Genomic DNA, 19,820 nt, shown 5'->3' on the forward strand with positions numbered 1-19,820 from the left:
TGATAACTTCACTTTGTTGCATGAAATTCATACAATCCTTTGATACTAAGACCCACAGGGCCACAACTTAGACATTAACATCAATCCCTTTTCGGATTCTCCTAAATCATCGCCATAAAAACATTATTCTTGTTTATCGACTTATATTGGACTAAAAACATTATCGATTTTATTCCGTGATCTTAAAGCTTAAACATGACTGTAATTAACATTGATGAAACTAGAAATCGCCTCGATATTAGCTTCGTTATTGAATCCTTTTAGTTCCTCAAGTGCTAGATTCTGAACTCTTCTATTTTCTTTGATTGATTTGGTATTAGCCTTTGGGATATTCCCTGTATCTTCCACGTAAAAAACCGTACCTCGTAATTTCTCAATCTCCTCTCGCTTCCACCTCCTAATATTGCACCACTTGCGGCACCACACGCGTGTAACCCCCTTCCTTTCTACACGTGTAATCATTAATCAGCGTAACGTGGATCCTGTCATCTAATTGGCTACATATATTTCTTTATACTGCCCATCTACCATTTCTTGTGACCCGAAGGCACGTGTCATCTCTGTCATCACCCGCAAAATCTGACCCGAGTTTTTTGGCCCGGGTCATCGGATCTGCAATAACTCAAGCCCAAAGGGCACAATCCCATCCGGAACGAGCAGCTCTACATTGGGGTTATAGACATGATGAGCTATGGGCCTGGAAGTAGGTACCACTCTAGGCCGGTCCGACAACGGAAGCTGCTCATGAGTATAAGCACTTGCATGCATACATGCAGGGCAGAAGCTGCAGCCACGGCTGGTCACGGTGGCCGCCAACAAGCTCGCAGGCGGCGATACACAAAGCTGGGGCCGTGCTTGGCGGGGAAGTGAAGACAAAATGGCGCATGGGTTCAAAAACTTGGACCGGCTCCCTAAGTGGAATAGCTGCTTGAGATGAGACTCAATATCCTCATGGATGGAGGCCCAATAAGATTATTTTGTGACATACACCACCATCATGCCTCCTATACGGCAATGATGGACGGCTGGGATGCTTCCCAGAGGCAACATGGACCGTCTGATTGATCTTGGCTAGAGCTCCAGCCATGAATGAAACTTGGAAGAAGAAAAAAGTAAGAGAGCAGTGAAGGAGAAAATGAAAAAGCAAAACGGTGTGTAATAGAAGTGAGTGAAATGTAAATGTCTCCAAATTTATTATGATATAAAAGTTTTAGATGGTAGGTTTTGTTGCAAGCCCATGTGTCAAACGTTTAAAAGCTTTAAAGAATACAAAAAAATTTGGAGGTAAACGACATATTCCCACCCAAGGTTTGATGAAATTCTAAGTTGGTACCCAAGTTTTATTTATTCCAGATTCCCACCTTTAAAGTAACGAAAATGGTTGCTATAATAGCTTGAGAGTAAAATGGTCATTTCACAGAGGAGGCACCATTAGTAGATCGCCCGCCCCTAACAAAGCTCTTGCAATATTAGCCAACATCATTGCCGACGTTTTTTGCCTTTTCCGATGATTCTTCCACCCAAAATCACCATTGTCACCACCATTCGAACCCCATCCTCATCTACAAAACCTTACTCTTCGCAACCCTTATCACCCACCGATCGCCAGCCACAATAGTTGCAACATGCGACTGGTTTTTGTCGTTCTCCACGGCGAATGGCCACTAAACAGTTGCTGGGACATAAGGGTTTTGTAGATTTGGAGACACTGGTTGCAGTGGTGATGTCAATTGCATTTCGTCGCAGAAACAACCAAAATCCATCGAAGAACGACAAAAACTAAGCTTGATGGCATCGGCGATTGGGGGCCCAATGAGTCGGGAACCAAGGGTTTTGACGACAGACGATGGGGAAGGTGATGGAGATGACCACGGGATTCGCTGCTATCGAAAACAGCCCAGATCCGGTGAAAACCGAGACTATGCACAGTCACTGAGGGTGTAATTGAAGTAATTTTTAAATAAGATGGTTAATTCATAATTTTAGTAATTTAGGGGTTAAAAATTTATATTTAGAGTTAGGGCATTATGATAATTGCACCTTCACTATCCTAAAAATTATTAATAGTGTTATTTTAAGGGTAGGAATCTAAAATAAATGGAACTTGGGATATCAACTAGGAATTCGTCAAACCTTGGGTGGGAATATGTGCTCCTCAAAAAATTGTGTATGAAATAGTGTTGTTCTTTAATAATTTTATAATTGAGTAGTTCTTTAATAATTTTATAATTGAGAGTTGACTAGATCCAAAATGGTGTCTAGTCGTTTTATAGATGCTTTGTTTAAAACATGTGGTGGTTGTGAACCGACTTGAGATTATCATTTTTTGTCCTTTTTAAACTTTAATGCGAACTGTCCTATTTTTTTAATTATTTAAAGGACTTTATAATAAAATATAGTAATTTATCAAAATCATGTGAGATTTTTTTTTTTTTAACTTTTATTTCTTGTGATTAAATAAATTGAATGATTAAGTAGAAATACACGTTAAAAATGATTATTATTTATACCCAATAGGAGCATTAGAGTATATAAAAGACATTATGCTGATAGAAAATCGAAGTTTTTATCGTGTAGATTAAAGGTGAGTAATCATATAGATGACTTTTAATTAATGTTTGGAAGGTACCGATCGACTAATCACCTTTAATCCATGTTTAACTAAAAAATTAATATTAATAGTAAATATATCCAAGAAAAAGATGCGAAATTTAGGAATACATGTGAAATATAGTCTTATTTTATTAAAATTATTTGGGGTAATATTGTATTAACACAAGAAAATTAGCTAGCAAGGCATTAGTTGATAATTAATGTGTAAATTTCTTTAAACATTATTCGCTTTTTGTTGCTATCGTCTTCTGGTTAGTTTATGCACATCATAATTAATTTTCAAGAAAGCTAATACAACAATTTATTGTGACAACCACCCATTTTAATCATGATCATATCGTAAGCTATTCACATTATTCAAATTCTTACTACCTATTTAAAATTGACAACCACCTTAAAAAAAAGGAAACGACCACGTAACAAGAGGAAAAAACGACCACGTAACATGGACAAAACACTAAAGCCACACCAGACAGAGATGTTTTCTGTTTCATTTTGTACCAGGAAATGCAATCACGTGATTCCCACTGGGCTTATAGGCCCATCGCTTTTCAGATGCATCTTCTCCAATCAAGACGTGACATTTTCTCATTTCGAAATACATGAAAAATTCAAAGCCTTTTATATTTATTTTCTAAATTCTGTTTTCAGTAAATTTTTCTTGGTGAAAAGCATACAAATCAAATATTATCTTTCCCCATAACCTTCCGGATTTTCATAGTTCCATGTTCTTCTTGTATATATAATATATATGAACTTAGATTAACGAGAAAGATTTATTACTTCTTATTGGGTGTGATTTTGCCTAAGAGTTTGCAGATCTTGGAAGCTCGCAGAGAAATAGTTCGACTTAGAATCAGTCTTGATTCAGAATAAACTCGATAGGTGAAGTCGTCATAATGGCCAATCTAAGTAGTTGTTCAACGAGATCAAAGATAAGATTCAATCTCGGATATTCCAAAAGGGATAAGAGTAACACCATTAGCAACGCGGGATTGTAAATCAACTCGATGCAATCCCAAATTTATCTCTCTTTCCAGAATCATAACTTGTATAAAAACCTCTTCAAATGATGAGAGATGGGTTAGCAAATTTGTTTAGGTATATTATATTTCTATTGTAAGCTCTCTAAGCAATAAGATAACAGTGAACGTAGAACTCAGTTTTAACTTGCCGAACCACTTTAAAAATCTTTTAATGTCATTACATTTAATTGTTAGTTTATCTTAATCACACATACATCTATTCCAATTCCGTTCAAGTGTTTAAATTTAATGCATAATTTAATAAAAATATTTTTAAAATAATAATATCTAAGTGTTTTAAGTTAAAACATAGTTGTCTTTTAATAATATTGTGACATGTTGTTGGCTTGTAACTGGAATTGGTCTATGCAACAAAAATGTTAGTCAAAGAGAAAAAAGAAAAAAAGAAAAAAAAGTAAACACATCACATGATGTTTATGATTTGATCATACGGTGGTGGGTGATTACACGTGCATCATGTGATGCTCTTTAGTCGTTATTGCATGATATCATTTATTTTAGAATTTGTCAACCTCTCTTATCTACCCCAAAAACTATATTAATAGTTATATGGCCTACATTACTTGCCTAATCTTCCATCAAACTAACCCTCAATAGTTAATTAGGCACCCATTCAAACATTTCAATCCAATAATACTTTTTTTTATTAAAAATATATACATCTTCTTTATGTCGAGGAACTAGATCTTTAACTTAAATTTTAGTTTAGAACAATGAATAAGTGTAAATTAAAATTAAAATATAATAATCATTTTTAATACCATATATTTTATTATAGAGTTTTTTTTTATTTTTTTTTTATTGTAAGTCATAAAATTAACGATATGTAAAAATGATTAAAAAATTTAAACGACAAAGATTTATGTCCATGTTATTAGTCCAAACTTATACTTTTTAGTTTTTAGTTGCCTAAACAATCTTTAGCTTACTTTATGATCAACAACAAAAATGTGACCTATTCTGAGTAGTCCAGATGGTTAGAACGAATTGATGATAGTGTGGATAGATGCACGATCTGAGTTTGATTCCCGTCTGAACATCCGCGATTTAAGTGAGCTTGTGGGCTTGTGGCGGAGGGTTGCTGCGTCAATCTTCTCCAAAGATTAATGAGGTGACATATAAGCTGGTTTGAATATCTTGATTAAAAAAAAAATAAACTAATAAAACAACAACATAAAAAATGTGATGAAGAATCGAATCATTACATTTAGAATATTATTTACCAAAGAGTTAACGTTTGATAAATGTTTTATGTTTTTAATTTTATTTTTAGGAGAAAATAAGTTATTAAGTTATTTAAAAAAGTGCACAAAAAAATAAATTCTTAATTAAAAGTAACTTGAAAATATCCCCTGTTGTCGGCCACCATACCAACAATCATTGTGGAACGCATTTATCAAAAGACTAAAGAACAAAGTCTACACTTCCCCAATATTAATAAAATTATTATTCAATGATATAAATATATATATTAGAGATATCAAATTCTACCCATATTTTATTTCATTTTTAATTTTCAAATGTTATATTAGGTGGGTGTTTGGTGTGTAAGTGGAGTGTCGGTTTAAATGATCATATTATTTTGACCCATATATATATATATATATATATATATAATATATAATATAAAAATAAGTGGTGAAATTAGGATTTTTTTGTAATTATTTTCCATTATAATTGCTTTTTACTTTTTATGAAGTTAGATCTAATTTTCAATTTTTTTTTTTAATATATCAAAAGTATATAATATTTTCTGTTAGTGGTCAATGTATTTCAAATTAAACGATTGCACCAAAAAAAAAAAAAAAAATAATAATAATAATAATAACCCATTTTAACTTATTATATTAGAAACTTTAATATATTTGAACCATCAACTAATGATTATAACCCTAAGAGATTGATTGACAGTTAAGAAGATTTGCTCTTTTCATTAAGTTCTCATGTTCAAATCTTGGGATTACTTACCATAATAACATTATGATTTACTTAGTTTTTGAGCGTAGGAATATCATAAATCTCAATGATTAATTGAGGATGCAAAACTGGTTGAACATTGATTATAAAAAAAAAAAAAAAACTAACGATACATAAGTAACATAATTAGAGGTTAAACCTAAGAACTAGAACTTAGTAAAGGCAATTAAATTCAATCATGTTGGTATAATAACTTACTTGTCAATATCACTTTTTGACTAGAGAAATGATGTTTATAATTACAAGTGATCCAAACATGGTGGCTTTTGAACTTTTGGTGCTTTTGAGTTTTGGCTAATTAAAGCAAATATCTCAAAAGTCAAAAAATAGAAAAGGAAGAAATTGTGCTTTAAATTAAAGTCATAAAATGGCAACCCTATGTTCCTTAAATTCATTACAAACTTTATGAATATATTGTTTTAATTTTGATACACAACCAATCTACATATCAAATTCAATATCTTTGTCGTTTGTTTTAAGCTCATACTTGCAACGATTTATTAGCGGGAACGCCACCGTTTATTTAACAACGAGGAATTTATCAGTATCCTTTGTTATTAAATAAACATTCTTTTATATATTAGATTGTAACCTTATACGCTTGGTCAATTTTTTTATTTACACCAAATTTTTCCTAATTTCAAACTCAATTAGTTTTTTTTGGGTTGCATCCTCTTCTCCTTAATTTCAAACAACAATTTTTTTATATTTCATTTTTTTTTTAACTACTATTGGGTGGTCAAGTGGTTCGATAGGGACTCTTGGATGTGTTACTTAAGAGGTTTTGAGTTCGAGTCCCTCTTCGGTTGCTAATAGGGGTAGTCACTAGAACTCTTACTTGGTCGGTAGTTTTAGGGTCTCAAGAGATTAGTTGAGATGCATGTAAACCTATCCGGACACCCGTGCTCATATATATTTATATATATATAGTGACGGATCCAGGAATTTTTGTTGAGGGGGGGCCTCCGCAGCTCGGCCATTATTTGCCAAATAATTAGTGAAAACTTTAAAAAATCACCAAACCTTAATAATAGAATATTAAGAACCTGAGAAAAAAGAATATACATTAACACAATATTTTCTTACTTGAATAAATCTATGAGAAGCAAAATTTTGTGTAAAAGTGTTGAGTAAACCTTGAACAAAACCTTCTTTTAATATTTTTATTTTTGGCTTTCAAATATAATAATATAAATTTTTATAGCGTTGATCAAACCTAGCTCAATTAAGCCAAAGTCAACCAAAACTTAAATCAAGTCAACGTTACGTTGACTTTTAATATGAATTAATAAAAGAAGGGGAATTTTTTTTAGTATAAACATGGATAATAACTCAAATTTCTTTAATAATTTTGAACAACTGAACGGTGATGTTTAAAATATAGGAAAGTGGTGGGTGAATAACGTTCTTAAAATACAGTTAAGGTTTTAATTTGAAAAAGCAGGTTCATTCTTAGACAGAAAATACAAAATAAACTCACAAGATTAATATATTTTTCTCTCAAATTAGAATAAAAAACCTCAAAAAGAAAAAAAATGATTCAATCCTTAAATAAACTAAATTGAAATGAACAATACACATACCTAAAATCTATAAAACAGAAAACGGAGCTAATTATGACACCTTGAGTAGTGAAAATTTAACAATTTCAGTCTTCAAAAATTTTAATAGAGAATAACATGAGAAAGAGAAAGAAAGAGTAAAAAAATTTGCTAAAGCTGTGTAAAAAAACGGCTGGGATGCTTCCCAGAGGCAACATGGACCGTCTGATTGATCTGGCTAGAGCTCCAGCCATGAATGAAACTTGGAAGAAGAAAAAGTAAGAAGGAGCAGTGAAGGAGAAAATGAAAGCAAAACGGTGTGTAATAGAAGTGAGTGAAATGTAAATGTCTCCAAATTTATATATATGATAAAGTTTAGATGGTAGGTTTTGTCTGCAAGCCCATGTGTCAAACGTTTAAAGCTTTTAAAGAATACAAAAAAATTTGGAGTAAACGACATATTCCCACCCAAGGTTTGATGAAATTTAAGTTGTACCCAGTTTTATTTATTCCAGATTCCCACCTTTAAGTAACGAAAAATGGTTAGCTATAATAGCTTAGAGAGTTAAATTGGTCATTTCACAGAGGAGGCACACATTAGTAGATCGCCCCCCTAACAAAGCTCTTGCACATATTAGCCAACATCATTGCCGACGTTTTTTGCCCTTTTCCGATGATTCTTCCCCCAAAATCACCATTGTCACCACCATTCGAACCCTCATCCTCCCATCTACAAAACCTTACTCTTCGCAACCCCTTATCACCCACCGATCGCCAGCCACAATAGTGCAACATGCGACTGGTTTTTTCGTTCTCCACCGGCGAATGGCCACTAAACAGTTGCTGGGACATAAGGGTTTTGTAGATTTGGAGACACTGGTTGCAGTGGTGATGTCCAATTGCATTTTCGTCGCCAGAATCAACCAAAATCCATCGAAGAACGACAAAAACCTAAGCTTGATGGCATCGGCGATTGGAGGGCCCAATGAGTCGGGAACCAAAGAGTTTTGGACGACAGACGATGGGGAAGGTGATGGAGATGACCACGGGATTCGCTGCTATCGAAACAGCCCAGATCCGGTGAAAACCGAGACTATGCACAGTCACTGAGGGTGTAATTGAAGTAATTTTAAATAAGATGGTTAATTCATAATTTTGTAATTTAGGGGTTAAAACTTAATTTATTATTTAGAGTTAAGGGCATTATGATAATTGCACCTTCACTATCCTAAAAATTATTAATAGTGTTATTAAGGGTAGGAATCTAAAATAAATGGAACTTGGGATATCAACTAGGAATTCGTCAAACCTTGGGTGGGAATATGTGCTTCCTCAAAAAATTGTGTATGAAATAGTGTTGTTCTTTATAATTTTATAATTGAGTAGTTCTTTAATAATTTTATAATTGAGATGTTGACTATAGATCCAAAATGGTGTCCTAGTCGTTTTTATAGATGCTTTGTTTAAAACATGTGGTGGTTGTGAACCGACTTGAGATTATCATTTTTTTGTCCTTTTTAAACTTTAATGCGAACGTGTCCTATTTTTTTAATTATTTAAAGGACTTATATAAATATTAGTAATTTATCAAAATCATGTGAGATTTTTTTTTTTAACTTTTATTTTCTTGTGATTAAATTAAATTGAATGATTAAGTAGAAATACACGTTAAAAATGATATTATTTTTATACCCAATAGGAGCATTAGAGTATATAAAAGACATTATGCTGATATAGAGAAATCGAAGTTTTTATCGTGTAGATTAAAGGTGAGTACTCATATAGATGACTTTTTTTAATGTTTGTGAAGGTACCGATCGACTACTCACCTTTAATCCATGTTTATACTAAAAAATTAATATTATAGTATATATATCCAAAGAAAAGATGCGAAATTTAGGAAATACATGTGAAATATAGTTCTATTTTATTAAAATTATTTGGGGTAATATTTGTATTAACACCAAGAAAATTAAGCTTAGCAAGCATTAGTTGATATATTAATGTAATTTCTTTAAACATTATTCGCTTTTTGTTGCTATCGTCTTCTGGTTAGTTTATGCACATCATAATTATTTCAAGAAAAGTAATACAACAATTTATTGTGACAACCACCCATTTTAATCATGATCATATCTTAAGCTATTCACATTATTTCAAATCTTACTACCTATTAAAAATTGACAACCACCTTAAAAAAAGGAAACGACCACGTAACAGAGGAAAAACGACCGTAACATGGACAAAACACTAAAGCCACAATCCAGACAAGAGATGTTTTCTGTTTCATTTTGTACCAGAAATGCAATCACGTGATTCCCACTGGCTTATAGGCCCATCGCTTTTCAGATTGCATCTTCTCCATCAAGACGCTGACATTTTCTCATTTCGAAATATCATGAAAAATTCAAGCCTTTATATTTATTTTCTAAATTCTGTTTTCAGTAATTTTTCTTGGTGAAATCGCATACAACAAATATTATCTTTCCCCATAACCTTCCGGATTCATAGTTCATGTTCCTATATGCTATCTTTTTAGTATTGAGAAATAAAAAGACTTAAAGAACTATTATATTTATTGTGTGTGATTTTGCCTTAAGAGTTTGCAGATCTGGAAGCTCGCAGAGAAATAGTTCGACTTAGAATCAGTTCGATTCAGATTAACTCGATCTAGGTGAAGCTCGTCATAATGGCCAATCTAAGTAGTTGTTCAACGGACAAGATAAGATAGATTCAATCTCGGATATTCCAAAAGGGATAAGAGTAACACCATTAGCAACGCGGGATTGTAAATCAACTCTGATGCAATCCCAAATTTATCTCTCTTTCCATGAATCATAACTTGTATAAAAACCTCTTTCAAATGATGAGAGATGGGTTAGCAAATTTGTTTAGGTTATATTATATTCTATTGTAAGCTCTCTAAAGCAATAAGATAACAGTGAACGTGAAACTCAAGTTTTAACTTGCCGAACCACTTTAAAATCTTTTATGTTCATTACATTTAATTGTTAGTTTATCTTAATCACACATACATCTATTCCAATTCCGTTCAAGTGTTTAAATTTTAATGCATTAATTTTATAAAAATATTTTAATAATAATAATCTTAAGTGTTTAAGTTAAAACATAGTTTGTCTTTTAATTAATTATTCGTGACATGTTGTTGGCTTGTAACTTGGAATTGGTCTATGCAACATAAATGTTAGTCAAAAGAGAAAAAAAAGAAAAAAGAAAAAAAGTAAACCATCACATGATGTTTATGATTTGATCATACGGTGGTGGGTGATTACACGTGCATCATGTGATGCTCTTAGTCGTTTTTGCATGATATCATTTATTTTTTAGAATTTGTCAACCTCTCTTATTACCCCATACTATATTAATTATTTATATGGCCTACATTACTTGCCTAATCTTCCATCAAACTACCTCTCAATAGTTAATTAGGTCACCCATTCAACAATTTCAATCCAATATACTTTTTTTTATAATTATAAATACATCTTCTTTATGTCGAGGAACTAGATCTTTTAACTTAAATTTTTAGTTTAGAACAATGAATAAGTAAAAATTAAATTAAAATATAATAATCATTTTTTAATACCATATATTTTATTATAGAGTTTTTTTTTTATTTTTTTTTATTGTAGTCATAAAATTAACGATATGTAAAAATGATTAAAAAATTTAAACGACAAAGATTTTATCCATGTTATTAGTCCAAACTTATACTTTTTAGTTTTTAGTTGCCTAAACAATCTTTTAGCTATACTTTATGATCAACAACAAAATGTGGACCTATTCTGAGTAGTCCAGATGTTAAACGAATTGATGATAGTGTGGATAGATGCACGATCTTGAGTTTGATTCCCGTCTGAACATCCGCGATTTAAGTGAGGCTTGTGGGCTTGTGGCGGAGGGTTGCTGCGTCAATCTTCTCCAAGATTAATGAAGTACATATAAGCTGGTTTGAATATCTTGATTAAAAAAAATAAACTAATAACAACAACAAAAAAATGTGATGAAGAATCGAATCATTACATTTAGAATATTATTTACCAAAGAGTTAAACGTTTGATAAATGTTTTATGTTTTAATTTTATTTTTAGGAGAAATAAGTTATTTAAGTTTATAATAAATAGTGCACAAAAAATAATAATTCTAATTAAAAGTAACTTGAAAATTATCCCCTGTTGTCGGCCACCATACCAACAATCATTGGAACGCATTTATCAAAAGACTAAAGACAAAGTCTACACTTCCCCAATATTAATAAAATTATTATTCAATGATAATAATATATATATTAGAGATATCTTTCTACCCATATTTTATTTCATTTTTAATTTTTCAAATGTATATTAGGTGGGTGTTGGTGTTAAGTGGAGTGTCGGTTTAAATGATCTATTATTTTGACCCATTATATATATATAATATATAATATATATATATATATATAAAATTAAGTGGTGAAATTAGGATTTTTTTGTAATTAATTTTTCCAATTTATAATTGTCTTTTACTTTTTATGAAGTTAGATCTAATTTTCAATTTTTTTTTTTAATATAAAAGTATATAATATTTTCTGTTAGTGGTCATGTATTTCAAATTAAACGATTGCACCAAAAAAAAAAAAAAATAATATAATAATAATAACCCATTTTAACTATTATATTTAGAAACTTTAAATATATTTGAACCATCAACTAATGATATATAACCCTAAGAGATTGATCTGACAGTTAAGAAGATTTGCTCTTTTCATTAAGTTCTCATGTTCAAATCTTGATTACTTCCAATAACATTATGATTTACTTGTTTTTTGAGCTGTAGGATATTCAATAAATCTCAATGATTAATTAGGTATGCCAAACTGGTCTGAACAACAAAATATATAATAATTTTTATGCAAATTGAGTGGAGGACAATATGTTTGATTTCCTTGTAACTCAAACCATAAAATCTTTTCGGAAACATCAGCCTTATGTCTGGTCGGTCATTCTTTTAAGTTCTAGAAATATAATAAAATCATAACATGTGACCACAAAATTTGATAAAGACAAGACATAAATTTGATAGTACTTGTTAGAATCCAGAACTTTTGATTTTGATAACTTCACTTTGTTGCATGAAATTCATACAATCCTTTGATACTAAGACCCACAGGGCCACAACTTAGACATTAACATCAATCCCTTTTCGGATTCTCCTAAATCATCCGCCATAAAAACATATTATTCTTTGTTTATCGACTTATATTGGACTAAAAACATTATCGATTTTATATTTCCGTGATCTTAAAGCTTAAACATGACTGTAATTAACATTGATGAAACTAGAAATCGCCTCGATATTAGCTTCGTTATTGAATCCTTTTAGTTCCTCAAGTGCTAGATTCTTGAACTCTTCTATTTTCTTTGATTGATTTGGTATTAGCCTTTGGGATATTCCCTGTATCATTCCCACGTAAAAACCGTACCTTCGTAATTTCTCAATCTCCTCCTCGCTTCCACCTCCTAATATTGCACCACTTGCGGCACCACACGCGTGTAACCCACCTTCCTTTTTCTCACACGTGTAATTCATTAATTCAGCGTAACGTGGATCCTTGTCATCTAATTGGCTACATAATATTTCTTTATACTGCCCATCTACCATTTCTTGTGACCCGAAAGCACGTGTCATCTCGATCATCACCCGCAAAATCCGTCCCGAGTTATTTTGGGCCGGGTCATCGGATCTTGCCAATAACTCAAGCCCAAAGGGCACAATCCCATCCGGAAGGAGCAGCTCTACATTTGGGTTATAGACATGATGAGCTATGGGCCTGGAAGTAGGTACCACTCTAGGCCGGTCCGACAACGGAAGCTGCTCATGAGTATAAGCACTTGCATGCATAACATGCAGGGCAGAAGCTGCAGCCACGGCCTGGTCACGGTGGCCGCCAACAAGCTCGCAGGCGGCGATACACAAAGCTGGGGCCGTGCTTGGCGGGGAAGTGAAGACAAAATGGCGCATGGGTTCAAAAACTTGGACCGGCTCCCTAAGTGGAATAGCCTGCTTGAGATGAGACTCAATATCCTCATGGATGGAGGCCCAATAAGATTTATTTTGTGACATACACACCATCATGGGCCTCCTATACGGCAATGATGGACGGCTGGTATGCTTCCCAGAGGCAACATGGACCGTCTGATTGATCTTGGCTACGAGCTCAGCCATGAATGAAACTTGGAAGAGAAAAATAAGAAGGAGCAGTGAAGGAGAAAATGAAAAGCAAAACGGTGTGTAATAGAAGTGAGTGAAATGTAAATGTCTCCAAATTTATATATATGATAAAAGTTATAGATGGTAGGTTTTGTCTGCAAGCCCATGTGTCAAACTTTAAAAGCTTTAAAGAATACAAAAAATTTGGAGTAAACGACTATTCCCACCCAAGGTTTTGATAATTCTAAGTTGGTACCCAAGTTTTTTATTCCGATTCCCACCTTTAAAGTAACGAAAAATGGTTAGCTATAATAGCTTAGAGGTAAATTGGTCATTTCACAGAGGAGGCACACATTAGTAGATCGCCGCCCTAACAAAGCTCTGCACATATTAGCCAACATCATTGCCGACGTTTTTTGCCCTTTTCCGATGATTCTTCACCCAAAATCACCATTGTCACCACCATTCGAACCCTCATCCTCCCATCTACAAAACCTTACTCTTCGCAACCCTTATCACCCACCGATCGCCAGCACAATAGTTGCAACATGCGACTGGTTTTTGTCGTTCTCCACGGCGAATGGCCACTAAACAGTTGCTGGGGACATAAGGGTTTTGTAGATTTGGAGACACTGGTTGCAGTGGTGATGTCCATTGCATTTTCGTCGCCAGAATCAACCAAAATCCATCGAAGAACGACAAAAACCTAAGCTTGATGGCATCGGCGATTGGAGGGCCCAATGAGTCGGGAACCAAAGAGGTTTGGACGACAGACGATGGGGAAGGTGATGGAGATGACCACGGGATTCGCTGCTATCGAAAACAGCCCAGATCCGGTGAAAACGAGACTATGCACAGTCACTGAGGGTGTAATTGAAGTAATTTTAAATAAGATGGTTAATTCATAATTTTAGTAATTTAGGGGTTAAACTTAATTTATATTTAGAGTTAAGGGCATTATGATAATTGCACCTTCACTATCCTAAAAATTATTAATAGTGTTATTTTAAGGGTAGGAATCTAAAATAAATGGAACTTGGGATATCAACTAGGAATTCGTCAAACCTTGGGTGGGAATATGTGCTTCCTCAAAAAATTGTGTATGAAATAGTGTTGTTCTTAATAATTTTATAATTGAGTAGTTCTTTAATAATTTTTAATTGAGATGTTGACTATGATCCAAAATGGTGTCCTAGTCGTTTTATAGATGCTTTGTTTAAAACATGTGGTGGTTGTGAACCGACTTGAGATTACATTTTTTTGTCCTTTTTAAACTTTAATGCGAACGTGTCCTATTTTTTTAATTATTTAAAGGACTTATTATATAAAATATTAGTAATTTATCAAAATCATGTGATTTTTTTTTTTTAACTTTTATTTTCTTGTGATTAAATTAAATTGAATGATTAAGTAGAAATACACGTTAAAAATGATATTATTATTTATACCCAATAGGAGCATTAGAGTATATAAAAGACATTATGCTGATATAGAAAATCGAAGTTTTTATCGTGTAGATTAAGGTGAGTACTCATATAGATGACTTTTAATTAATGTTTGTGAAGGTACCGATCGACTACTCACCTTAATCCATGTTTATACTAAAAAATTAATATTAAAGTATAATATTATCCAAGAAAAAGATGCGAAATTTAGGAAATACATGTGAAATATAGTTCTATTTTATTAAAATTATTTGGGGTAATATTGTATTAAACACAAGAAAATTAAGCTTAGCAAGGCATTAGTTGATAATTAATGTGTAAATTTCTTTAAACATTATTCGCTTTTTGTTGCTATCGTCTTCTGGTTAGTTTATGCACATCATTAATTTCAAGAAAAGCTAATACACAATTTATTGTGACAACCACCCATTTTAATCATGATCATATCGTAAGCTTTCACATTATTTCAAATTCTTACTACCTATTAAAAATTGACAACCACCTTAAAAAAAGGAAACGACCACGTAACAAGAGGAAAAAACGACCACGTAACATGGACAAAACACTAAAGCCACAATCCAGACAAGAGATGTTTCTGTTTCATTTTGTACCAGGAAATGCAATCACGTGATTCCCACTGGGCTTATAGGCCCATCGCTTTTCAGATTGCATCTTCTCCAATCAAGACGCTGACATTTTCTCATTTCGAAATATCATGAAAAATTCAAAGCCTTTTATATTTATTTTCTAAATTCTGTTTTCAGTAAATTTTTTCTGGTGAAATCGCATACAAATCAAATATTATCTTTCCCCATAACCTTCCGGATTTCATAGTTCCATGTTCTTCTTGTATATATATATATATATTTGAACTTAGATTAACGAGAAAGATTTATTACTTCTTATTGTTGTGATTTTGCCTTAAGAGTTTGCAGATCTTGGAAGCTCGCAGAGAAATAGTTCGACTTAGAATCAGTTCGATTCAGATTAAACTCGATCTAGGTGAAGCTCGTCATAATGGCCAATCTAAGTAGTTGTTCAACGAGATCAAAGATAAGATTCAATCTCGGATATTCCAAAAGGGATAAGAGTAACACCATTAGCAACGCGGGATTGTAAATCAACTCTGATGCAATCCCAAATTTATCTCTCTTTCCATGAATCAACTTGTATAAAAACCTTTCAAATGATAGAGATGGGTTAGCAAATTTGTTTAGGTATTATATTTTCTATTGTAAGCTCTCTAAAGCATAAGATAACAGTGAACGTAGAACTCAAGTTTTAACTTGCCGAACCACTTTAAAATCTTTAATGTTCATTACATTTAATTGTTAGTTTATCTAAATCACACATACATCTATTCCAATTCCGTTCAAGTGTTTAAATTTAATGCATTAATTTTAATAAAAATATTTTTAAAATAATATAATCTTAAGTGTTTAAGTTAAAACATAGTTTGTCTTTTAATTAATTATTCGTGACATGTGTTGGCTTGTAACTTGGAATTGGTCTATGCAACAATAAATGTTAGTCAAAAGAGAAAAAAGAAAAAAGAAAAAAAAGTAAACACATCACATGATGTTTATGATTGATCATACGGTGGTGGGTGATTACACGTGCATCATGTGATGCTCTTTAGTCGTTTTGCATGATATCATTTATTTTTAGAATTTGTCAACCTCTCTTATCTACCCAATAAACTATAATTAATTAGTTATATGGCCTACATACTTGCCTAATCTTCCATCAAACTAACCTCTCAATAGTTAATTAGGTCACCCATTCAACAATTTCAATCCAATAATACTATTTTTTTATTATAAAAATATACATCTTCTTTATGTCGAGGAACTAGATCTTTTAACTTAAATTTTTAGTTTAGAACAATGAATAAGTAAAATTAAAATTAAATATAATATCATTTTTTAATACCATATAATTTTATTATAGAGTTTTTTTTTTATTTTTTTTTATTGTAAGTCATAAAATTAACGATATGTAAAAATGATTAAAAAATTTAAACGACAAAGATTTATGTCCATGTTATTAGTCCAAACTTATACTTTTTAGTTTTTAGTTGCCTAAACAATCTTTTGCTATACTTTATGATCAACACAAAAAGTGACCTATTCGAGATAGTCCAGATGGTTAGAACGAATTGATGATAGTGTGGATAGATGCACGATCTTGAGTTTGATTCCCGTCTGAACATCCGCGATTTAAGTGAGGCTTGTGGGCTTTGGCGGAGGGTTGCTGCGTCAATCTTCTCCAAAGATTAATGAAGGTACATTAAGCTGTTTGAATATCTTGATTAAAAAAAAATAAACTAATAAAAAACAACATAAAAAATGTGATGAAGAATCGAATCATTACATTTAGAATATTATTTACCAAAGAGTTAACGTTTGATAAATGTTTTATGTTTTAATTTTATTTTAGGAGAAAATAAGTTATTAAGTTATTAATAATAGTGCACAAAAAATAATAATTCTAATTAAAAGTAACTTGAAAATTATCCCCTGTTGTCGGCCACCATACCAACAATCATTGGTGGAACGCATTTATCAAAAGACTAAAGAACAAGTCTACACTTCCCAATATTAATAAAATTATTATTCAATGATAATAAATATATATATAGAGATATCAAATTCTACCCATATTTTTATTCATTTTTAATTTTTCAAATGTTATTAGGTGGGTGTTTGGTGTTAAGTGGAGTGTCGGTTTAAATGATCATATTATTTTGACCCTATATTATAATATATATATATATATTATATATATAAATTAAGTGGTGAAATTAGGATTTTTTTGTAATTAATTTTTCCAATTTATAATTGCTTTTTACTTTTTATGAAGTTAGATCTAATTTTCAATTTTTTTTTTAATAATATCAAAAGTATATAATATTTTCTGTTAGTGGTCAATGTATTTCAAATTAAACGATTGCACCAAAAAAAAAAAAAAATAATAATAATAATAACCCATTTTAACTTATTATATTAGAAACTTTAAATAATTTGAACCATCAACTAATGATATAACCCTAAGAGATTGATCTGACAGTTAAGAAGATTGCTCTTTTCATTAAGTTCTCATGTTCAAATCTTGGGATTACTTACCATAAAAATTATATTTACTTAGTTTTTTGAGCTGTAGGATATTCAATAAATCTCAATGATTAATTGAGGTATGCACAAACTGGTCTGAACATTCCGATTATAAAAAAAAAAAAACTAACGATACATAAGTAACATAATTAGAGGTTAAACCTAAGAACTAGAACTTAGTAAAGGCAATTAAATTCAATCATGTTGGTATAATAACTTACTTGTCAATATCACTTTTGACTAGAGAAATGATGTTTATAATTACAAGTGATCCAAACATGGTGGCTTTTGAACTTTTGGTGCTTTTGAGTTTTGGCTAATTAAAGCAAATATCTCAAAAGTCAAAAAAGAAAAGGAAAAATTGTGCTTTAATTAAGTCATAAAATGGCAACCCTATGTTCCTTAAATTCATTACAAACTTATGAATATATTGTTTTAATTTTGATACACAACCATCTACATATCAAATTCAATATCTTGTCGTTTGTTTTAAGCTCATACTTGCAACGATTATTAGCGGGAACGCCACCGTTTATTAACAACGAGGAATTTATCAGTATCCTTGTTATTAAATAAACATTCTTTTATATATTAGATTGTAACCTTATACGCTTGGTCAATTTTTTTTTACACCAAATTTTTCTAATTTCAAACTCAATTAGTTTTTTTGGGTTGCATCCTCTTCTCTTAATTTCAAACAACAATTTTTTTATTTCATTTTTTTTTAACTACTATTGGGTGGTCAAGTGGTTCGATAGGGACTCTTGGATGTGTTACTTAAGAGGTTTTGAGTTCGAGTCCCTCTTCGGTTGCTAATAGGGGTAGTCACTAGAACTCTTACTTGGTCGGTAGTTTTAGGGTCTCAAGAGATAGTTGAGATGCATGTAAACCTATCCGGACACCCTGCTCATATATATTATATATATATGTGACGGATCCAGGAATTTTTGTGAGGGGGGGCCTCCGAGCTCGGCCATTATTGCCAAATAATTAGTGAAAACTTTAAAAAATCACCAAACCTTAATAATAGAATATTAAGAACCTGAGAAAAAAGAATATCATTAACACAATATTTTCTTACTTGAATAAATCTATGAGAAGCAAAATTTTGTGTAAAAGTGTTGAGTAAACCTTGAACAAAACCTTCTTTTAATATTTTTATTTTGGCTTTCAAATATAATAAATAAATTTTATAGCGTTGATCAAACCTAGCTCAATTAAGCCAAAGTCAACCAAAACTTAAATCAAGTCAACGTTACGTTGACTTTTAATATGAATATAAAAGAAGGGGAATTTTTTTAGTATAACATGGATAATAACTCAAATTTCTTAATAATTTTGAACAACTGAACGGTGATGTTTAAAATATAGGAAAGTGGTGGGTGAATAACGTTCTTAAAATACAGTTAAGGTTTAATTTGAAAAAGCAGGTTCATCTTAGACAGAAAATACAAATAAACTCACAAGATTAATATATTTTTCTCTCAAATTAGAATAAAAACCTCAAAAAGAAAAAAAAGATTCAATCCAATAAACTAAATTGAAATGAACAATACACATACCTAAAATCTATAAAACAGAAAACGGAGCTAATTATGACACCTTGAGTAGTGAAAATTTAACAATTTCAGTCTTCAAAAATTTTAATAGAGAATAACATGAGAAAGAGAAAGAAAGAGTAAAAAATTTGCTAAAGCTGTGTAAAAAAACATTAGAGAGAGTTTAAACTTTTAATATGATGTTGCTTGGAATATATATATATATATATATATATATATATATATAACAAGCTTTTTTGTAGATCTAGATATACAGTATATATAATATTCTTATTTTTTAAAAATTTGAAGGTACGTCTGAGTATATGTTAATTAA

At 31.4% G+C, this 19,820-nt stretch overlaps 1 protein-coding gene and 1 pseudogene across 1 annotated transcript; both read right to left on the bottom strand.

Moving 5' to 3' along the window:
• Positions 1 to 489: 489 nt before the first annotated feature.
• Positions 490 to 969, bottom strand: LOC116116872 (annotated as a pseudogene).
• An 11,293-nt stretch (positions 970 to 12,262) lies between these two features.
• Positions 12,263 to 13,402, bottom strand: LOC116116873 (heterodimeric geranylgeranyl pyrophosphate synthase small subunit, chloroplastic-like). Its single transcript, XM_031402915.1, has one exon. The coding sequence runs from the start codon at positions 13,400 to 13,402 to the stop codon at positions 12,485 to 12,487; it is 918 nt and encodes a 305-aa protein (XP_031258775.1). The 3' UTR covers positions 12,263 to 12,484.
• Positions 13,403 to 19,820: the final 6,418 nt, after the last annotated feature.

Source organism: Pistacia vera, unplaced genomic scaffold (genome assembly GCF_008641045.1).
Source record: "Pistacia vera cultivar Batoury unplaced genomic scaffold, PisVer_v2 Contig787, whole genome shotgun sequence".
Lineage (NCBI taxonomy): Eukaryota > Viridiplantae > Streptophyta > Magnoliopsida > Sapindales > Anacardiaceae > Pistacia > Pistacia vera.